This window comes from Capricornis sumatraensis, chromosome 9, assembly GCF_032405125.1.
Source record: "Capricornis sumatraensis isolate serow.1 chromosome 9, serow.2, whole genome shotgun sequence".
Lineage (NCBI taxonomy): Eukaryota > Metazoa > Chordata > Mammalia > Artiodactyla > Bovidae > Capricornis > Capricornis sumatraensis.
This window is the reverse complement of record NC_091077.1, coordinates 68,228,280-68,245,905: the sequence shown is the minus strand read 5'-3', so window position 1 is coordinate 68,245,905 and position 17,626 is coordinate 68,228,280. Positions and strand designations below refer to the sequence as shown.

Sequence of the window (17,626 nt, the reverse complement as noted above, 5' to 3'; positions counted from 1 at the left end):
AGATCTGGACTTAAACCTATTATAAAAGGACATTTTTGAGATAATCAGGGGAATTTGATTATGGACTGAAGAATCAGGTGCTGCTAAGACATCATTATTAATTTTGTCTTATGTGATAATGGTAATTAGCAGAATGTCAATTTTTAAAAAATAAGATGCACATTGATGTCTGTAAGGGTGAAATAACATGACATCTGGGATTTGTTTTAAAAGAAAAATTTGATAATTTTGAATATGTGTATTGAGAGTGTGTACTATTTTCTCTGCTTTTGATATGTCAGAAAATTTATATAAAATAGTAAATGGAAAATGCAAATTGTAAAATGTGTTATATGTTTTTTTGTCTGAAAAAGGAGAAATAATAATATATACTTTATTTTCTTGTGTTTGCATTGGGAGGATACACAAAAGATTTAAGAAAATAGAAACCTATAGGGTGGGTGGGGGAAACTGGTGAACTTGAAGGGGTGAGAATGAAGCTTCTCAATATAAGTTTTTTATATTGCTTTAAACTTTAGCCATTTGGATGTGTTGCCTAAACAGTTAAAACACCAAGAAATAAAAGTTAAGTGAAAATGACAATATTCAAAAAAAGTCCTGAATGTACGGCAAAACCAATACAGTATTGTAAAGTAAAGTAAAAATAAAAATTAAAAAAAAAAATCCTGTATACACAAAGAAAAAGAAAGGGGTTAGAGTAGATTTCTAGGCACCTTCATGTCTAGACTTTGATGAATTAATACATTGTTAATTATTTTTTAAAGCCTCACTAGTAAGTAATTTCATTTTAAAAATAATTTTATTTATTTATTTAGGCTGTCCTGGGTCTTTGCTGCTACATGTGGGCTTAGTCGTTCCACAGCATGTGGGATCTTCCTGGGCTATGGGGATTGAACCTGTGTTCCCTTCATTGGCAGGTGGATTCCTATGGAAGTTCCCATTGTTAAACTTTTATTAAGCTGGATCCAGTAATAATTCTAGAGATGGATAGAGGACAGAGTAATAATAATAAGAAACAAAACAAACCAAAATCAGAACATAATATGTGAGGCCTGAAACTTTTAAGAGTTTTGCTTGGACTCATGCATGCTGTTAGTAAATCTAACCTCTGACCCCATGTTTAATCAAATCTACCTTACACTTGAATATGTACATTTGCTTGTTGTTATTAGGTATGTGGGCAGACATAGTAAGGGCAAATATGAAATTTATAAAACATAGTTTACAGTGGGAAAACAATCTGGTTCTTAGGGAAACTCGTGTTCTTGCTTGAAATGAACAGTCATATACCTTTGGGCAAATTGGTCTTTTCAGGCATCAGTTTCCTTGTCTATACCATAAAGAAATTGAACATGATCTCTTGAGTCACCACTAACTTTGTGGCACTATAAAGGTACACACACAGAATAAGCTGGATATTTATAATAAATGCATTTAGTAACATTTAAAATGAATGACAAGGAAATTCAGGCAGAGAAGACAGAGGAAGACCACAGGGTTTTCAGAAACTATTCCATCTGAGAGCTCACTTCCCTTTTATAAATGGATGTTTGCTTTTAAGATTTCCAGACAAAAGTCATGCTCCCAGAGTTGAGAGTGTTTGAGATGTTAACCTCAATAATGGAGAGTGTGGATCAACACTTTCTGACAGTTGATGCCCAAAGCCCCTGAGATGGAAGGAAAGGGGACATCTAGTGTATATGAGAGGAAATAGAATATCGAGGTGCCTTCGGTTCCCCCAGCAGGAGGGGGAAAGAATCATTGCAGGAGGGAATGCAGTTTTCCTTGGCGGAAGAGTCTGAAAGTTCAGGTCAAAGTCATGTTAGAGCAGCTGTGCTTATGTCACCTAATACAGGTTCCTCATGTTATAGATTTTATAAAGCGGGAGGCCAGCCTAGGAAGCTTACATGGCATGGCTCAGTTTGTATTAGAGCAAGGCTAAGAATTAGTTTCATGATTGGAGTAGAAAGGGCACCTAAATGTGAGGATAAGGAACAGGCCAGGGATTTCCCTGGCAGTTCAGTGGTTAGGAATGCACACTTCCAGTGCAGGGGGCATGGGTTCAGACCCTGGTCAGGGAACTAAGATCCTACAAGTCACATGGCATAGCCAAAAACAAAAACAAAAAGAATCAGGCCATTCATTCATGGTGGTATTTCCCAGCTCCTAGTCCAGTTCCTGACAAATAGTAGATGCTTCATAAACATTGGTCACAGAACTCACCAGCTGACTGACTTGACTGAATGGATGTATGAGTGATATATTTCTACCTGTGTTCCCAGTGAACACTCTCCATTTCAGACAGAGGACTATTATTTCACTGGAGATAGTAGAGGGCTCACTCTACTTGCCAAGAGACACTTGACAGAGTAACACTGTTCTTCCTCTGAGTATTGCTTCCTCTTTGATGATGAGGACAGTGTAAATGTCAGTCTTCACAGGATGCGTGTGGTCTAGCATGAGAGAGAACTGGTATTTCCTTTGCTGTCATCATAGATGACAGTGTTAAGAGAGGAGTGATTGGTAGTCAAATGCCTGCTGTGCTGGGCCAGCAGTCTGGAGAGTGGCCACTGCTCCTGTGACTTGGGAGGAGAGACAATTGCAGGAAATACTCAATTTGATTGGGGAATTGAAACTGCAACCTAAACAGAGCCATTGTTTGACTTTCTTCTTCAGAACCCATGTTTTCACATCTTTTTTTTGACTGTGTCCTGCTCATGCTGCTACTGCTTACAAGTAAGTCTGGATTTTTGCCGTTGGATAGTGCAAGATAAAGTTGCAAGGATGGTCATTGTAATAAGCAAAAGTTTGGCAGCAATCTAAATGTCCACCAGCAGAGTAGTGGGTAGAGAAATTGTGATATATCCATGATACAAATAGCAAAGCTGATGAAACATAATGATATGAGATGTCTTTAAATCATAATGTTAATTGAAGAAAGCAAGGAGCATAAAAATGGATATATTGGACTTGTTTTTGTGTGTGTCACAGGGGAGTGGAAATACATGAATGCTTCTTTGGGAAAGGAAGCTGGAACATGGAAAAGAGCAGGGTATGGGAGAGTTGTCATATACTTTTTATACTGTTTGAATATGTGTTATATTAGTGTGTAGTTTATATAAAATTTAAACCTCAGAACAGCCATACATTAACTTCTTATTCAGCCAAGGGTTTTTATTCATTATGTGACTGGTGCTTGGTTAAAAAAAAAAAGGAGAAAGAGTTTTGTGTTAGGATAACTGCCCTGAGTTTGTGAATAGACGACTAGCCTAGATGGGTGAGCTCTTTTCCTGGCTGACAGTGACCGACTGCTGATTATCTGTTTCCATCAGCAGTGCCCTTCGATGTTCACAGGACCAGGCCACGATTCTCTCCTTGGGCACTGGTTCTCAAAGTGAGGTTCTAAGATGAACCATATCCTGAGCGTGTCCTGGGAACTTGTTAGAGATATAATTCTTGGGCCCCACCCGAGAACTGTTGAATGGGAAACTCTAGCAGTTGAGCCCAGCTCTCTCTGTTTGAACAAGGCTTTCTGGTGATTCTGGTGCCCCTTGAGTCTGAGAATCATTGCTATAGTGAACTGTTCTCCAAGCAGGACAGCAGCAGTGGTTTCCTCTTTATTCTGCAAAGCATTGCTTGCAGTTTTCTTGAAATGGACCAACCTCTTTCACTGCTCTCTTTTCCTCTTTATGCAGGTTCTTTGAAAGGGGCATATGTGTCTCAGGTGGGTCAGAATGCTGATCTGCCCTGCACCTACTCTCCAGCTACCACTGAGAATCTCGTGCCTGTGTGCTGGGGCAAGGGACCCTGCCCTGTGTTTGAATGTTACAGATTGGTGCTCAGGACTGATGGAAGGAACGTGACCTATCAGACATCCAGCAGATACCTACTAAAGAGGGATTTGCACAAAGGAGACGTGACCTTAACCATAAAGAATGTGACTTTAGCTGACGGTGGTACCTATTGCTGCCGGATCCAATTCCCAGGTCTAATGAATGATCAAAAATCAAACCTGGAGTTGATCATCAAACCGGGTGAGTAGACTTTTGCATACCTTCTTTCTGAATGAGATTTGCCTGTAGATCATATTAAATACACTGACTGATCTCACCTTTGGTCTTCCCAATTACAGCCCTCCAGTTGGGTCCCTAAGACCTAAAGTTTAACGGGTACAACTGTGTTTAATTCCCTCCATCTATTTTGAACCTCATGGCCATAGAATGAAGGAAAGTGCTAGATCAGTGGTCTGAGTACCTGACTGGTCATTGGAATCACCTGGGGAGCCTTTTGACTTCCACAGATGCTTGGGCTCCAGCCCTAAACCAGGGAAATCAGCATTTCTGAAGGTGGATGGAGCCTGAGCATGGGAGTTTTACAAAGTCTACTCCCAATGATTCTCCCCCATCTGTAGCCAGGATTGAGAACCACTGGACTCTGCGTGTGTGGGGAAGAGGGGGCATGTATGCATTCATGTTTTAATGCTTATAGAGTGTGTGCTTAGTGGTTGATGGAGCTAAGTTCAAATTTGACACTGCTTCTTACCAGCTGTGTAATCTTGGTCAAGTTATTTAAACTCTGTGACCTCTTCCTCTATAAAATATAATACTACCTACCCTAGAGGCCACTGGAAGGATTTTATGAGATGTTTTGTGGAAAGCATTTATTGTGCCTGTAAGTTTTATTATTAACAATTAGACTGTGATAATAATGATGTAACACAGCTCTGTCAGACATCCTGAGTGTCATATACTGTCAACGAAGGTGTTCAGGTAGGTTTGGAAGTTTAGCATGTGTTTCTCTTCTATTGTTGTGTTTACAATTTTTTTCTGTTGCCACTTTTCTGCTGTCAGAGAAGCCTCATCCTTACGTTGGTTTCTGACTTTAGCCAAGGTCACCCCAGCTTGGACTCCATGGAGGGACATCACTACAGCCTTTCCAAAGATGCTCACCACAAAGGGACCTGTCTCAGGTAATTACATATGGTGTATAGGAGGAAACCTTTAGTTGGTTTCTTAGTTCAGAGGATTTAAAATATGGGGGAAATATGAGAAAATAGTTTGAGTGGAGGCATGAATATTTCTGTGCACCCAAGATAGTGACAGGGGTAAGGAAGGTGTGAAGGTAAATTTATGCTGGGAAAAAAGAGCCCTAAGCTAGGATTCTGAATTAGTCATGAGTAGACCTCTACCTGAGCCAAAACCTTTCACTTCTGATAGCATCTTCTTCTTCTGTCTGAGGAATGAGTTCAGAGACTTGGATTTCACCACCCAATAATTCCTGACTCCTGAAAAAGATTTCTGATGAGCTTCGTATTTTGCCAAACAAGGGAAAAAAAGATTTCTATATTGACATCCCTGTGTGTTTTTTTTTTTTAAAGAGGATACTCTTATATAAGTTTAATGAAAAACTCATTATGTTTCCTTATTATTTTCTGACTTATACTCCTGTACTGATGATGTTTTGTCATGTATTGGCCCCAGTCCATGTTTGGGATAATTTGGATTAGGCTATTTCAAGAGTTCCTTCTAATTGGAATAAAGTCCATCATCTTCCTCAGATTCTTACCTTAGAAGGAGCAGCTAAATCCTTCAAGTATTTCAACAAGTATTTTTCACAGTGCTCTAGAAAGAAGATAAGGTTGACAGAGCAGACCTCAAGTCACATTGATCATGGAGGAGTCCTGGTCTCTCTAAACTCTCCAAAGCATAGTCTTTGATTCCGTAAAATGAGGTTGTTATTGTTGTTTAGTTGCTAAGTCATGTTTGACTCTTTTGCAACCACATGGACTGTAACCCATCAAGCTCCTGTCCATGAGATTTCCCAAGCAAGAATACTAGAGTGGGTTGCCGTTTTCTTCAAGGGAATCTTCCAGACCGAGGAACTGAACTCACGTATTCTGAATTGGCAGGTGGACTCTTTACCGCTGAGCAATCAGGAAAGCCCTAAAATTTAATAATAGGTAAATTCCAATCCTAATCTATTAAATCTCTCAGGTTTAAATAAGGAAGTGTGTCTAAAGTGCTTAGCCCAGAGTCTGATCATGGTACATACTCAGTACATGTTAGTTATTGTCATTTTCAGTAAGATCTAGAGGCAGAATGAGATTGCAGTTAAGTACTACTTCAGTGATGGGTTTCCCAGGTGACTCTGTGGGTAAAGAACCTGACTGAAATTCAGGAGACACAAGAGATGAAGCTTCAATCCCTGGGTCAGGAAGATCCCCTGGAGAAGGACATGGCAACCCACTTCAGTATTCTTGCCTGGAGAATCTCATGGACAGAGGAGCCCGGCAGGCTATGGTCCATACGGTTGCAGAGTTGGACACGACTGAAACAACTGAGCAGAGCACAGCACTTCAGTGATAGGCAGAATGGGTTCTAATGTCAGCTTTTTGTGTTAGTTTTATAAACTCACTTTTGTTGCTCAAACTCTGTGAGGCTCAATCTCCTTACCTCTATAATGAGGTTAATTTCCGGTGCCTATGTCATAAGACTATTGTAAAGATCATTGTGACGGCATATGTACTAAGCATAATGCATAATGCCCTGCCCAGAGAAAGCACTCAAATGTTAGTTATTTTAAATATTAATGTCAGTTCTCTAGAGGTTGAATCGTTTTGTTTGTTCTTTAGTCACTGGATACCAACATCTCTCATGCAGTTAGTAAGGAAGTTAAATATGGTAGAAACAGATGATCACCCAAATAGTGAGCTAATCAAATCATACCAAGTGTTTATCATATGTTATTGTTATATTTTAAAGAATCCCACGACCGTAGACCTTGAAGGGAATGGTGGGAATCCCACTTACCCATCATCGGTTTCAGTGCTCTTTACATCATGCCCAAGTGGACATTTGCTGTGTGACCACATACCTTCCCAGATAGAGAAGGGGCTTCCTCACAAGGCAGTGCACATTTTTTGAGGTGTCTGTTCCATAACCAGAAGTGGACTTCATTTCAGATTTTACTTGTTTGTTCCTTCCCTTTAGGGCAACAGAATGGGGCCATCTTTTGTACCTGGGAATATAGGCAGAGTGCCTACAGTCTCTGAGCTTTTCAAAGGCCTAAGAAAATACTTAAACAAAAAAAGGCAATGGCTCCAAACTACAGAAATAACATGAAAAGTTGAAATTAATTAGTAAAATTAGTTAATTAATTAGTATTTAATGGTATGACTATAATATGTAACATTATACCAGTTAATTACCTGCAAGTCAACTTGTGTGTAGTTGTACACACCCTTTCTTTAATGTGGAATGTGGGTACATATAATATGCTTGCTATGAAGTGGAGAGGAGCCTTTACAAGTAAGACTTCCAAGGGTCTTTGAGATTCCTAAACCAACTTTGAACATTAGACAAGTGAAATCTCTCTTCCACCTGAAGAAGGCAGGACTGGATCACGGATGAGTCCTTAGCTCTGGAAGTAGACTTGATTTGAATCTTGGGTTCTCCAGTTAATAGCTCTGTGATCTTGGACAAAATATGTCTCTGAGACTTCTTCATTTGAAAAATAGGAAAATAATAGTACTTTGCACACAGTGACTGCAGCCATGGAATTAAAAGATGCTTGCTTCTTCAAAGAAAAACAATGACAGCTCTAGACAGTGTATTAAAAAGCAGAGACATACTTTGCTGACAAAGGTCTGTATAGTCAAAATGGTTTTTCCAGTAGTCATGTATGGATGTGAGAGTTGGACCATGCAGAAGGCTGAGCACTGAAGACCTAACTGATGCTTTCAAACTGTAATATTGGAGAAGACTCTTGAGAATCCTTTGGATAGCAAGGAAATCAAACCAGTCAATCCTAAAGGAAATCAACCCTGCATTTTCATTGGATAACTGGTGCTGAAGCTGAAGCTCCAATACTTTGGCCACCTGAAGTGAAGAGCTGACTCATTGGAAAGACTCTGATGTTGGAAAATATTGAGGACAAGAGAAGGGGTTACAGAGGATGAGATGGTTGGATGGCGTCACTTACTCAATGAGTTTGAGCAATCTCACAGAGATAGTAAAGGACAGGGAAGCCTGACGTGCTGCAGTTTATGGGGTTGCAGAGTTGGACATGACTTAGTGACTGAGTCAGAACAGCATTGTGGTGAAGGTGAAAAGATATTGTGCATGTAGAGTACTAAGCATTGTGTCAGGCACGTAAAACATGCTAGATGGTAAATGTTAAGTTTGTAAACCTTCAAGATCATTAACCTGCTCCACCAGTCTTGGGTCCTCTAGGAAACACACTGTAACTTCCTCCATATGTCCCACCCACAGATTGGTTGATGTCAATCTGTGTGAAAATAAGCTGTGATAACCCAGTAGTGCTCTAGTTTATTGATCATTTTCACTGTAAAATGAAGTTAAAAAAAAGTTAGAAGTCAGACAGTCTTATCATTTAAGCCAAGAAAAGTAATTATATGGAAGCAGAAACTAGATTTACAGTAGAAAATATTGTATGTGTAGTTTACTCAGTAGTTCCACCAGTGTGGTTTTTAAATTCCTTTTTGTAATAGGAGCAAAGGTAAATGGGAGATAACGTCTTTCCTTTTCTTAAAAAATAAACAAAACTTTAGGCTGAGAATATGCTTTTATATTAAAATCAGAGTCTGTATGCCAGGAGTTTTGCATTAAAAGGCTTAGACTTTGAAGCTTGCAGAAAGTGACCATGGCATTTAGGAAGTTTCAGAGCCTCTGACTCAACCAGAAAAATGAGTTTGCATGCTTAATCTTCCCAAGGCTGACGATTTGTTGGTTTTTAAAATGCATTGTTTATGAGATAAGGGCCTGCGCCCATCTTGTTCACTGTTCTGTCCTCTGTGCCTGGCATAGTGTGGGGATGTAATATATGTTCATTGAATGGATAAGCAGATAAATAAATAAGTGCCTAAAAAGGAAAGAAAGTGAGCTGGGATCTGGGCAACATGATGAGCTTAGTAATCACAGGGCTGATGTGAGCATTGTTGGAGGCAGCATAGTTAAGACTGTGTACTTTAAGGCCACGCAGACCTAAATTGGAAGCCCATTTCTGTTATTCGCTAAGCTGTATGACCTTGTATAAATCATTTAGCTTCCTAATTCTCAGCTTCTTCCTCTGCGTAATGGGACAGATAGTCCCTACTTTAAGATAGTTGTTTTGAGTGCTAAATGAGATACTTCACTTGAAGAATTTAACACAATGCCTATTCATAGTAAATTATAGTTATAGTTATTATTATTTTCATTTTTTAGGGAATAAAATACCCTCTCTCTTAATGAGTAGATGTTAAATGGTTTTGAGAAAATCAACTTTCCTTACCTTTCAGAGTCTAATCATGCCACATCTTTATTTGTTGATGGACATGTATATAATGGAATATTACTTAGTTATAAAAATGAAATAATGCCATTTGCAGCAACATGGGCGGACTTTGAGACTATCATACTAAGTGAAGTAAGCCAGACAGAGAAAGGCAAATGTCATATCATACTGCTTATATGTGGAATCTAAAAAAGATTGTACATATGAACTTACTTACAAAACAGAAATAGACTCATAGACATAAGAAACAAACTTATGGCTACCAAAAGGGAAAAGGGTGAAGGAGGGATAAATTAGCAGTTTGGGATTAACATATAAGAGGCATCCCAGTTGGCCCTAGTAGTAAAGAATCCACCTGCTAATGCATGAGATTCAAGAGATGGGGTCCAATCCCTGGATCAGGAAGATCCCCTGGAGTAAGAAATGACAACCCACTCTGGTCTTCTTGCCTGGAAAAGTTCCATGAACAGAGAAGCCTGGCAGGCTACAGTCCATGGGGTCTCAAAGAGTTGAACATGATTGAGCGACTGAGCACACAGATATATAAAATAGATAACCAACAAAGATCTATTGTATAGCACAGGGAACTATACTCAATAAGTTGTAATAACCTGTAAGGGAAAAGAATCTGAAAAAGAATATATATATTCTGAATCACTTTACTGTATACCTGAAACTAACACAACATTGTAAATCAACTATATGTCAATTAAAAAATGAACAAAGTAAATATTAAAGAGCAGTCATTTGATCTAAAAAAAGTCTAATTATAATGCCTGCTTGTGTATTGTCAATTTTGCGGACTGTTTTAGGTCCTACGAACACAACAAACCACGTATTCAAAATATGTCTTCCCAGAAGAAGTCTCCATTTCGTAGAACATAGGTAGTTTGGTTTGTTATCTGGGTGAGAAAACGTCATCCTAGAGTTGATTTGTAACTGTTCAATAAATTCTGTTGGTTTCTCAGTTAATTTTTGTGGAGTATGAAGTAGAATTAATTTCAAATAGAATTATAGGCAGCTTAAAAAAAAAAAAAACCTCATATAAAAGAGAGTTCCTAACTGTTTTGGCTATTTTTCTTCTTTGTGGTAGAGACACAGACACTGGAGGCCCTCCACGATAAAAATCAGACAGTAAGTAACTGTGTGTGTGAGCTGAGCTCGTGCTCAACTCAAAGGAAAAAAGCATGGCTTTAGACTTCCTTCCTGTCCACTCTTTCCTTGGGGAAAAATACCTAATCTCCCTTGGCTTTGGATTCCTTGACTATAACATGTTGCTGATAACAATTGAAACTGCAGAGGCCTGTTGTAAGGATGGAATGAGATGATGCATATAAAAGTGCCTGGCACATAGTAGGTGCTGGAAAACCTAAAGGAAGAAGCACTAGCATTTTGTTCTGATCCTGAAATTTCATAACTGTATACCACTGTGGCGGGTTCAGACACCCTGCATCTCCTGAGAGTAGTGTTTTTCCTTGTTAACATTTCTACCCTAATGAGAAAGATTGTTTGTTTGTTTAAATTTATTTATTTATGACAAGTCACCAGTCAGGAATATTCTAAGGTAAGAACTTACATATCTAACCAAAAACAAAGCAGTATTTCAATCAACCACCATTTTAATGTCTCCCACCTTCTCAGAATGGAAGGGAAAACCACTAGAAAACAATCTGATAGCAGTGACTGGGAAATTGTTTGAGGACATACCCGGGAGTCTGCATTCATTTGACTCAGTCTGATTCACTCTCAAGTATTTTGTGTTTGTCCTGTGGTCTTTGCAATCCAGGACTGCCTTTTAAATACATCTTTGTGCCACACTGCTTAGGGCACATTTGCACAGTGCACTTGCAGTAAATGTGTGTTGAATAAATGGAGGACTTAATTACTTAATGTTGTTTTAAAAGTGTTCACTGTTACTATTTTTAAAGGGGGAACATGAACTGAAATTTTAGAAGCAGGATGTAGAGCAATAGCAATAAAAGCTACCACTGACTGAACATTTATCCTGTACCAGGCTCTTGCCAAGCGTTTTCTGTTTTTTGTCACTTAATTTTCTCAATAACTTTACAAGATGACTCTGCTGTTTGGTGACAGAACTGGGATTTGAACCCAAGACTGTCAGGCTGCAAATTCCTAGCTTTTAAATCACTATCTTTCTGTGGAAATTGGGGTTTCATGGTACAACACAAAATTTAGACCTCTCTGAAACTCCCTCCGGACACACGAGGGAATCTTATATAAGTAGGGTTCCACTTTAATGTTCATTTTTTGTTGGGGAAATTGGGAGTCCATTTACTAAGGCTACTTCTCCACCCACAGCACAGACAAGCATATCTTATTCTCTTGCTAAGTCCAAAACTTCAGCTAATCTCTTTCTTTGGGTGCTTTGAAGCTTGTCTAGAAGGGGACAGATCATGAGTCATTTCAAGGTCCCTGCATTCCTGGGACACTGTGAAAGGGCTGTTCTGATGCATAAGTCGTGAGATTACCTGGGCAGACAATGGGTTTCTGGCCATTTGCTGTAATTCTGTTTGCGTTTCCACAGGAAATATCCACACTGGCTACTGAGTTACAAGACATGGGTGCCACCACCAGAACAGGCCTCTACATAGGAGCAGGAGTCTCTGCTGGGCTGGCTCTGATTCTTATCTCCGGTGGTTTAATTCTCAAATGTAGGTCATTTGATGGTGCTTCTCTCTCCCTCTGATAAGGAACTGTTGATATAAGAATCAACCCTAACCTAGACATTATAATTATAAGGTTATATTGATTAGAATGAATACTCTTTAGTCCTTTCAAATCACAGGATTAATAATAGCTTGTTTTTATTTAGTGCTTACCATGTAACACACTTGTTTTTATATTTATCGTTGTCATCCATCTTATAAGGTAGGTAGTACTGTTATCCCCATTTTTTATAGCAGAGAAGAGTAACACTTAGAGATGGTAAACTTTCAAGGTTTTCTCAAGGTTTCAGAATCGGTAAGTGGCAAAGCTGGAATTTAGATTCAGGCAGATTAGATTCTAATCTAATTAGATTAGATTTTGATTCTAGTACCTATTTTCTTATTTTGTAAAGAACATAAATATTTTAAATTCATGAATCAGCAATCTCTTCCTTCTAAGCATTTTCTATCTTATTTATCTCTTAGGTGTGGTTCTTTAAAGAGGGATAGCAGGTTCCTTTAACACTGGGTCATGGTCAAGGTTGCAGCATTTGTTATTTTCCTCCATTGTGGCACTCAGCAAATGTTTTACTTCTAAGTTGCTTATGTTTATTAAAAAAATAAGTATAATTTATATGCGATAAACTGTATATGTAAAATGTGTTCAGCTTAATGAATTTTTGTAGATGATTTCACTCAGGAAACCATCACCACAATCAATATCCAAAAACTTCCATCACTCCAAAAGCCTCACGTACTTTAATAATTGTGATATATTCTCTTCTCTTTGGGGCAGAGGCCAAGGCCTTATACCTCTATTATTTTAGTAGCCTTTCTTATTCATCTGTAAACATCAACTGTGTGTAGGATTATAAACCATTCCGAAACTTCCCAGGACTGAAGTGGTGGTGGGGGGGAGGTCCGAATATGTGGGTTTTCAGTGCTAACACTGGGACAGTCCAGGGAAAACTGGGATGAGCTGCTCATCCTGTGTGGCTTAAAGCTTTCAAGTGCTTTATGTGCATTAAATCCTCATAATTACCCTGTTGAAAAAGGTACCAATATTATTCTCATTTACCAATTGGAGAGCCATCGTGTTGAAAGGTTAAGTAACTTTTAGTCCAACGTGACACTGTTAAGTGATAGAGGATTTGAAACCAGGGCTATTCTGCTTACCTTTTTGTTATTCTGGTAAATGAGTTGTTCAGAGGAAGAAGATACTCACTCCCACTTACCCGAGTTTATGGAGAGGTAGCAGTGGAGTTTGGGAATTGACCACATGAATATGGAGTCTACAGGTTGACAAGGAGCAATGATAGCACCCACATTTTTAGTTCTGCCAAGGCCTGGATATTAGGGACCACTATGGTTTGTGAAAAAGGGTGTGGAAAGAGGTTGAGGAGGAGTGGGAGAAGTCATGTTTTGTACACACATATGATTACTGCCAAAACTCCAAACATGACTACTTAGAAGAATAGATGGGAAAGTTGTGTACAGTTTGCAGTCTTTTCCCTAGAACCTGCTAGAGAAAATCACACAATGAGGGTGACAGGTTTTTAATCATGACATCAAAGCCATAAATTGGCACTCAGAAGTGTGCAGCAATCTTGTATCTTCCTGGTGCAGTGTCTGAGATGAGCATCACATATTTCACTGCTGCTCAAGCCTCCCTCCCTTCTCACTGCACTGATGAAGTATTAAAAGCCTGTTTCAACTACTTTGCCATAGCCATGACTTCCTTCTTCCTTTGATTGCTTTCTCCAGAATCATCCCTTTCTCCATTCCTATTTACGCTTTTTCTATTAGCATAAAAATAAGATCTGGTTCACACATTTCTCTCCAGCTACTCCCGTTTCTCTCCTCTCCTTCACAGGCATATTTCAGATGAGTTATTCCTACATTTCATTCCTCTGTACTCGTCAAACACCCCCAGCCCCATTTAGCTTCTACACCTGAATTGCCATGAAAGTAGTTTTAGTTCAAGCTCAGTGATCTCCATTCTGACAAACCCAGTAGATGCCTCTGTCTTCATTGCAGTACATCTATCTTTCAGTAACATTCAACTAAGCTGACCCTCAGTCATTCCAAAAATGTCTTCCTTCTCTTGACTTCTGAAACACCACTCTCATCTGACCACTCCTTTTCAGTCATTTTTATTATTTTCTCTTCTTCAGCATGATCTTTAGGTGTTGAGATTCCCAGAGCTGATGTTTTTTCTCTCTCCATACCCCCTGGATGATGATAACCTATACTTCCATAGACTTCGATGTCATTCTTACTTTCTGTCTTTAGCACTAAAGGGTGTTGGTACTGACTGTCCAGCTCTTCAGGTGTTATCTCCACTTGCTTGTCTTCCACCTTGCTGTGTCCAAAAAGGAGCTCTAGAGACTATATTCCACCTTTTAAAACCCTACCCCACCTCGCTGGGTCTTCATCCTAGTGTTTCACTACCATCCAACTGGTTGCCTGAGCTAGAAGCCATCCTTGAATTCTCTCGTTCTTCACTCCTAACACACAATCCCAACTACACACAATCCAGCTTCACTTCCTGCACTTTTCCCAAAACATATCTAAAATCCATTCATGAGTCTGTGCCTCTCTGTCACTACCTTATTCTGAGGCAGCTCATGCCTTACCTGCTCTTTTTTTCATACCTCCTTTTAGTTTATTCTCCACATAGGAACAAAGTGATTTTCTTGAGACCCAGTTATATCATATTTCTGGCCTTCAATTATTTCTTATGTCTTAGGATAAAACCCAAGCTCCTAATTATGACTTCTAGGGTCCTATAGTATCTAGCCCAGGCTCCGCTTCAGATCTTATCTTGTGCCACTCTTTTATTCCAGTCATGCTTTCAGTTTCAGCCACTTATCACCATCTTTACCAGGGCTCTACTCAATCCAGAATGCTCACCCTGGTTCTTCATTTGGCTGAGTCATTCTCTTCTTCAGAACTGAGCTTAAAGATCATCTTAGTGGTATCTATCGGTTCGTTCCATACTCCTAATTTATGTCTCCTCCCCTCTCCCCTTTGGCAACCATAAGTTTGTTTTCTGTGTCTGTGAGTCTGTTTCTGTTTTGTAAATAAAGATATCGGTGTAATGTTTTTATCTTTCACATATAAATGATACCATATTTGTCTTTCTCTGTCTTATTTCACTCAGTATGATAATCTCTAGGTTAATCTATTTTGCTGTAGTACTTTTCTTTCTGTCCCATCAGAGTTTGAAGTTATTTTATTTTTTCTATTTACTTTTTTTTCTTAAATGCCTCCCCACTGGAAGATAAGCTTAATGATGTCAGGGCTCATAATTCATTTTTTGTGTCCCTGGTGCTTAGCATACTACCAGATATGTAGTAGGCACTCCCTATAATTGTTAAATATGAAAATACATCTTTATTACTTTCTACCACAGTTTATGTAATAAACCAAGACACATATCAGTGGTTTGATGTAATTCAGTCTTAACCAGTAGACCAGATTTCCCTAAACAATCTTTGCCTCCAGTTAGCCCGTTTTGTTTTTTATCTCATTTATTTTATTAAAGCATTTTAAATGGACTTTTTTTGCCTTTCTACTTAGGGTATTCTGATAGGAAAAAGAAGATACAAAATTCAAGGTAAGAATCATGAGTAGGGTAGGAGAAGGTGGGGATTTTGGGTGACCCTTCAGCTGATTGAGCACCTACTCTACCCAGGCTCTAGGTGGCCATTGGTTACAGAAGTGAACAATAAGCTCAGCATCTACTCTCAGAGCTTTTCATAACCCAGCCTGGTTCTCCTGAACTCTGATTGCCTGGTAGAATCACCTCGGGCACTTAAACATATTTGTCTACCCCAGAGCAAATGATTAGAATCTTTGGGGATGAGATCTCATCATAGTGAAAAAGTGAAAGAGTTAGTTGCTCAGTTGTGTCCGACTCTTTGTGACCCCATGAACTGTAGCCCGCCAGGCTCCTCTGTCCATGGGATTTTCCAGGAAGGAATACTGGCATGGGTGGCCATTCCCTTCTCCAGGGGATCTTTCTGACTTAGGTCTCTTGCATTGCAGGTGGATTCTTTACTATCTGAGCCACCAGGGAAGCCCTTATTCTTATAAAAAGTTTCTAGGTAATTGTAATGTACAGAGTTGAAAACTGCTTGCCTGTCATATTGCAGAATTAGTCTCCATTCCTAATTCCACTACACTACACACACACAAAGCCTATATAACTTTTACTGGGTTTCTATGACCTTTGGGACATGGGCAGAATGAAATATATTTTAAGAAAAAAATGATTCTGTCCACTGAATACTATCTGAACCACTAATAATTTTAGACTAAGTCTGGGTGGTGCTAGTGGTGAAGAACCTGCCTGCCAGTGCAGGAGACATAAGAGAAGCAGGTTCACTGTGGGTCGGGAAGATCCCCTGGAAGAGGGCATGGCTGGTTGCTAACTCTTCAGCAAAGCCCGTTCTCTCAGCTCTATTACATGATGTCCAGAAAATGCTTAACTCAACTGCTATACTTTATTTCCACAGCCTCATCACTTTGGCCAACCTTTCTCCTTCAGGGTTGGCAAATACAGCAGCAGAGGGGATGCACCCAGAGGAAAACATCTATATCATTGAGGAAAACGTATATGAAGTGGAGGATCCCTACGAGTATTACTGCTCCGTCAACGGTGGGCAGCAATCCTAACAACCTCTGGGCTGCTGTCACCTTTCAACGCCACCAGATTCAACCACTTCATTTTGGGGCTTGGTGTTGTCTTCTTTGAAAACATGAGATGGCTCAGCTGACTGATTTGAGAAATTCTGTCCTTGGCCACCGAGCAGAGTTTTTCCATATTTTAAAGGTAACTAGCTCACTCGAGGATTGAGCTGGGACCTGTGTGGTAATACACAGGCACTACATTGCCTCTGCGTTCCATCCACCCAACTCAGAGACTGCTAACTGGGACATTAGAGCTCAAGTAGGCTTTTATAGAGAGTAAGAATTCTTAATATGGGATCTCAGGAATTCTAGATATTCGATTACATCGTGTGTCCATGAAACTCCTGAAAACACAGGGGAAATTATGTGCTGAGATACATGTGTGTCTTTTTCAATACAGGAAGTTTAAAGGGGTCACTGATTCTCAAAGAGCTCCGTGATACACAGAACAGGTTAGGAAACTACTGGGGTAGGACTAGATGGTCTTGATTCCCTAAAAGCCTCAAGGTTTATACTTCTTTGAATGTTGAGTTTGCAACAGTAAGTGCCAATGCCCAGCTCTCCTTGGCCTCAGTTAAGAAGATGGCCCAGCAAGGCCTGTGGTGTGGCAGATGCTCCTGGAGAAAAAGGAAGTATGCTCAGTGTGTGTTGACCAGTTTTGCTTGGGGTGTACTCAAAGGGAAAGATCTCTAACCGACTTCTCCATTCATGGAAAGAAATGGAGCAGTGTTTTTCATAAAAGAAGAAGCAGTGACTGGGACACAAATTCTGTTCCCTGGTGGAAAGTAGGTGAAAGTCTCTAGCCATCTTTATTTTTCAGAGTCAGATTCCTTCGTGCCTTGACAATGGTCCTTAAGCTTCAGTGCCAAGATGGTGAAGAGTAGGTCCATCTTGCCTATTTTTTCCCTCCCCAGTTATGGCACAACTCTGACACATAATAGAGATTTACTTAATGTCTTTGGAGTGAAAAA

General features: G+C 39.5%; 1 protein-coding gene across 1 annotated transcript; it reads left to right on the top strand.

Moving 5' to 3' along the window:
• The first annotated feature begins 2,681 nt into the window (after nucleotides 1-2,681).
• On the top strand, nucleotides 2,682-16,640 carry HAVCR2 (hepatitis A virus cellular receptor 2). Its single transcript, XM_068981430.1, has 7 exons — nucleotides 2,682-2,736; nucleotides 3,696-4,034; nucleotides 4,886-4,969; nucleotides 10,388-10,428; nucleotides 11,840-11,966; nucleotides 15,543-15,579; nucleotides 16,481-16,640. Exons 1-7 carry the CDS (start codon nucleotides 2,682-2,684, stop codon nucleotides 16,638-16,640), a joined length of 843 nt encoding a protein of 280 aa, XP_068837531.1.
• The last annotated feature ends 986 nt before the right edge of the window (nucleotides 16,641-17,626 follow it).

What these genes read in the sequence shown, in the direction of transcription:
- HAVCR2 (XM_068981430.1), top strand. Translation starts at nt 2,682, where the DNA reads ATGTTTTCACATCTTTTTTTTGACTGTGTCCTGCTCATGCTGCTACTG. An exon ending in GGAGTTGATCATCAAACCGG is followed by an intron (nt 4,035 to 4,885) that starts GTGAGTAGACTT and finishes TTCTGACTTTAG; the next exon opens with CCAAGGTCACCCCAGCTTGG. An exon ending in CGGTGGTTTAATTCTCAAAT is followed by an intron (nt 11,967 to 15,542) that starts GTAGGTCATTTG and finishes CTTTCTACTTAG; the next exon opens with GGTATTCTGATAGGAAAAAG.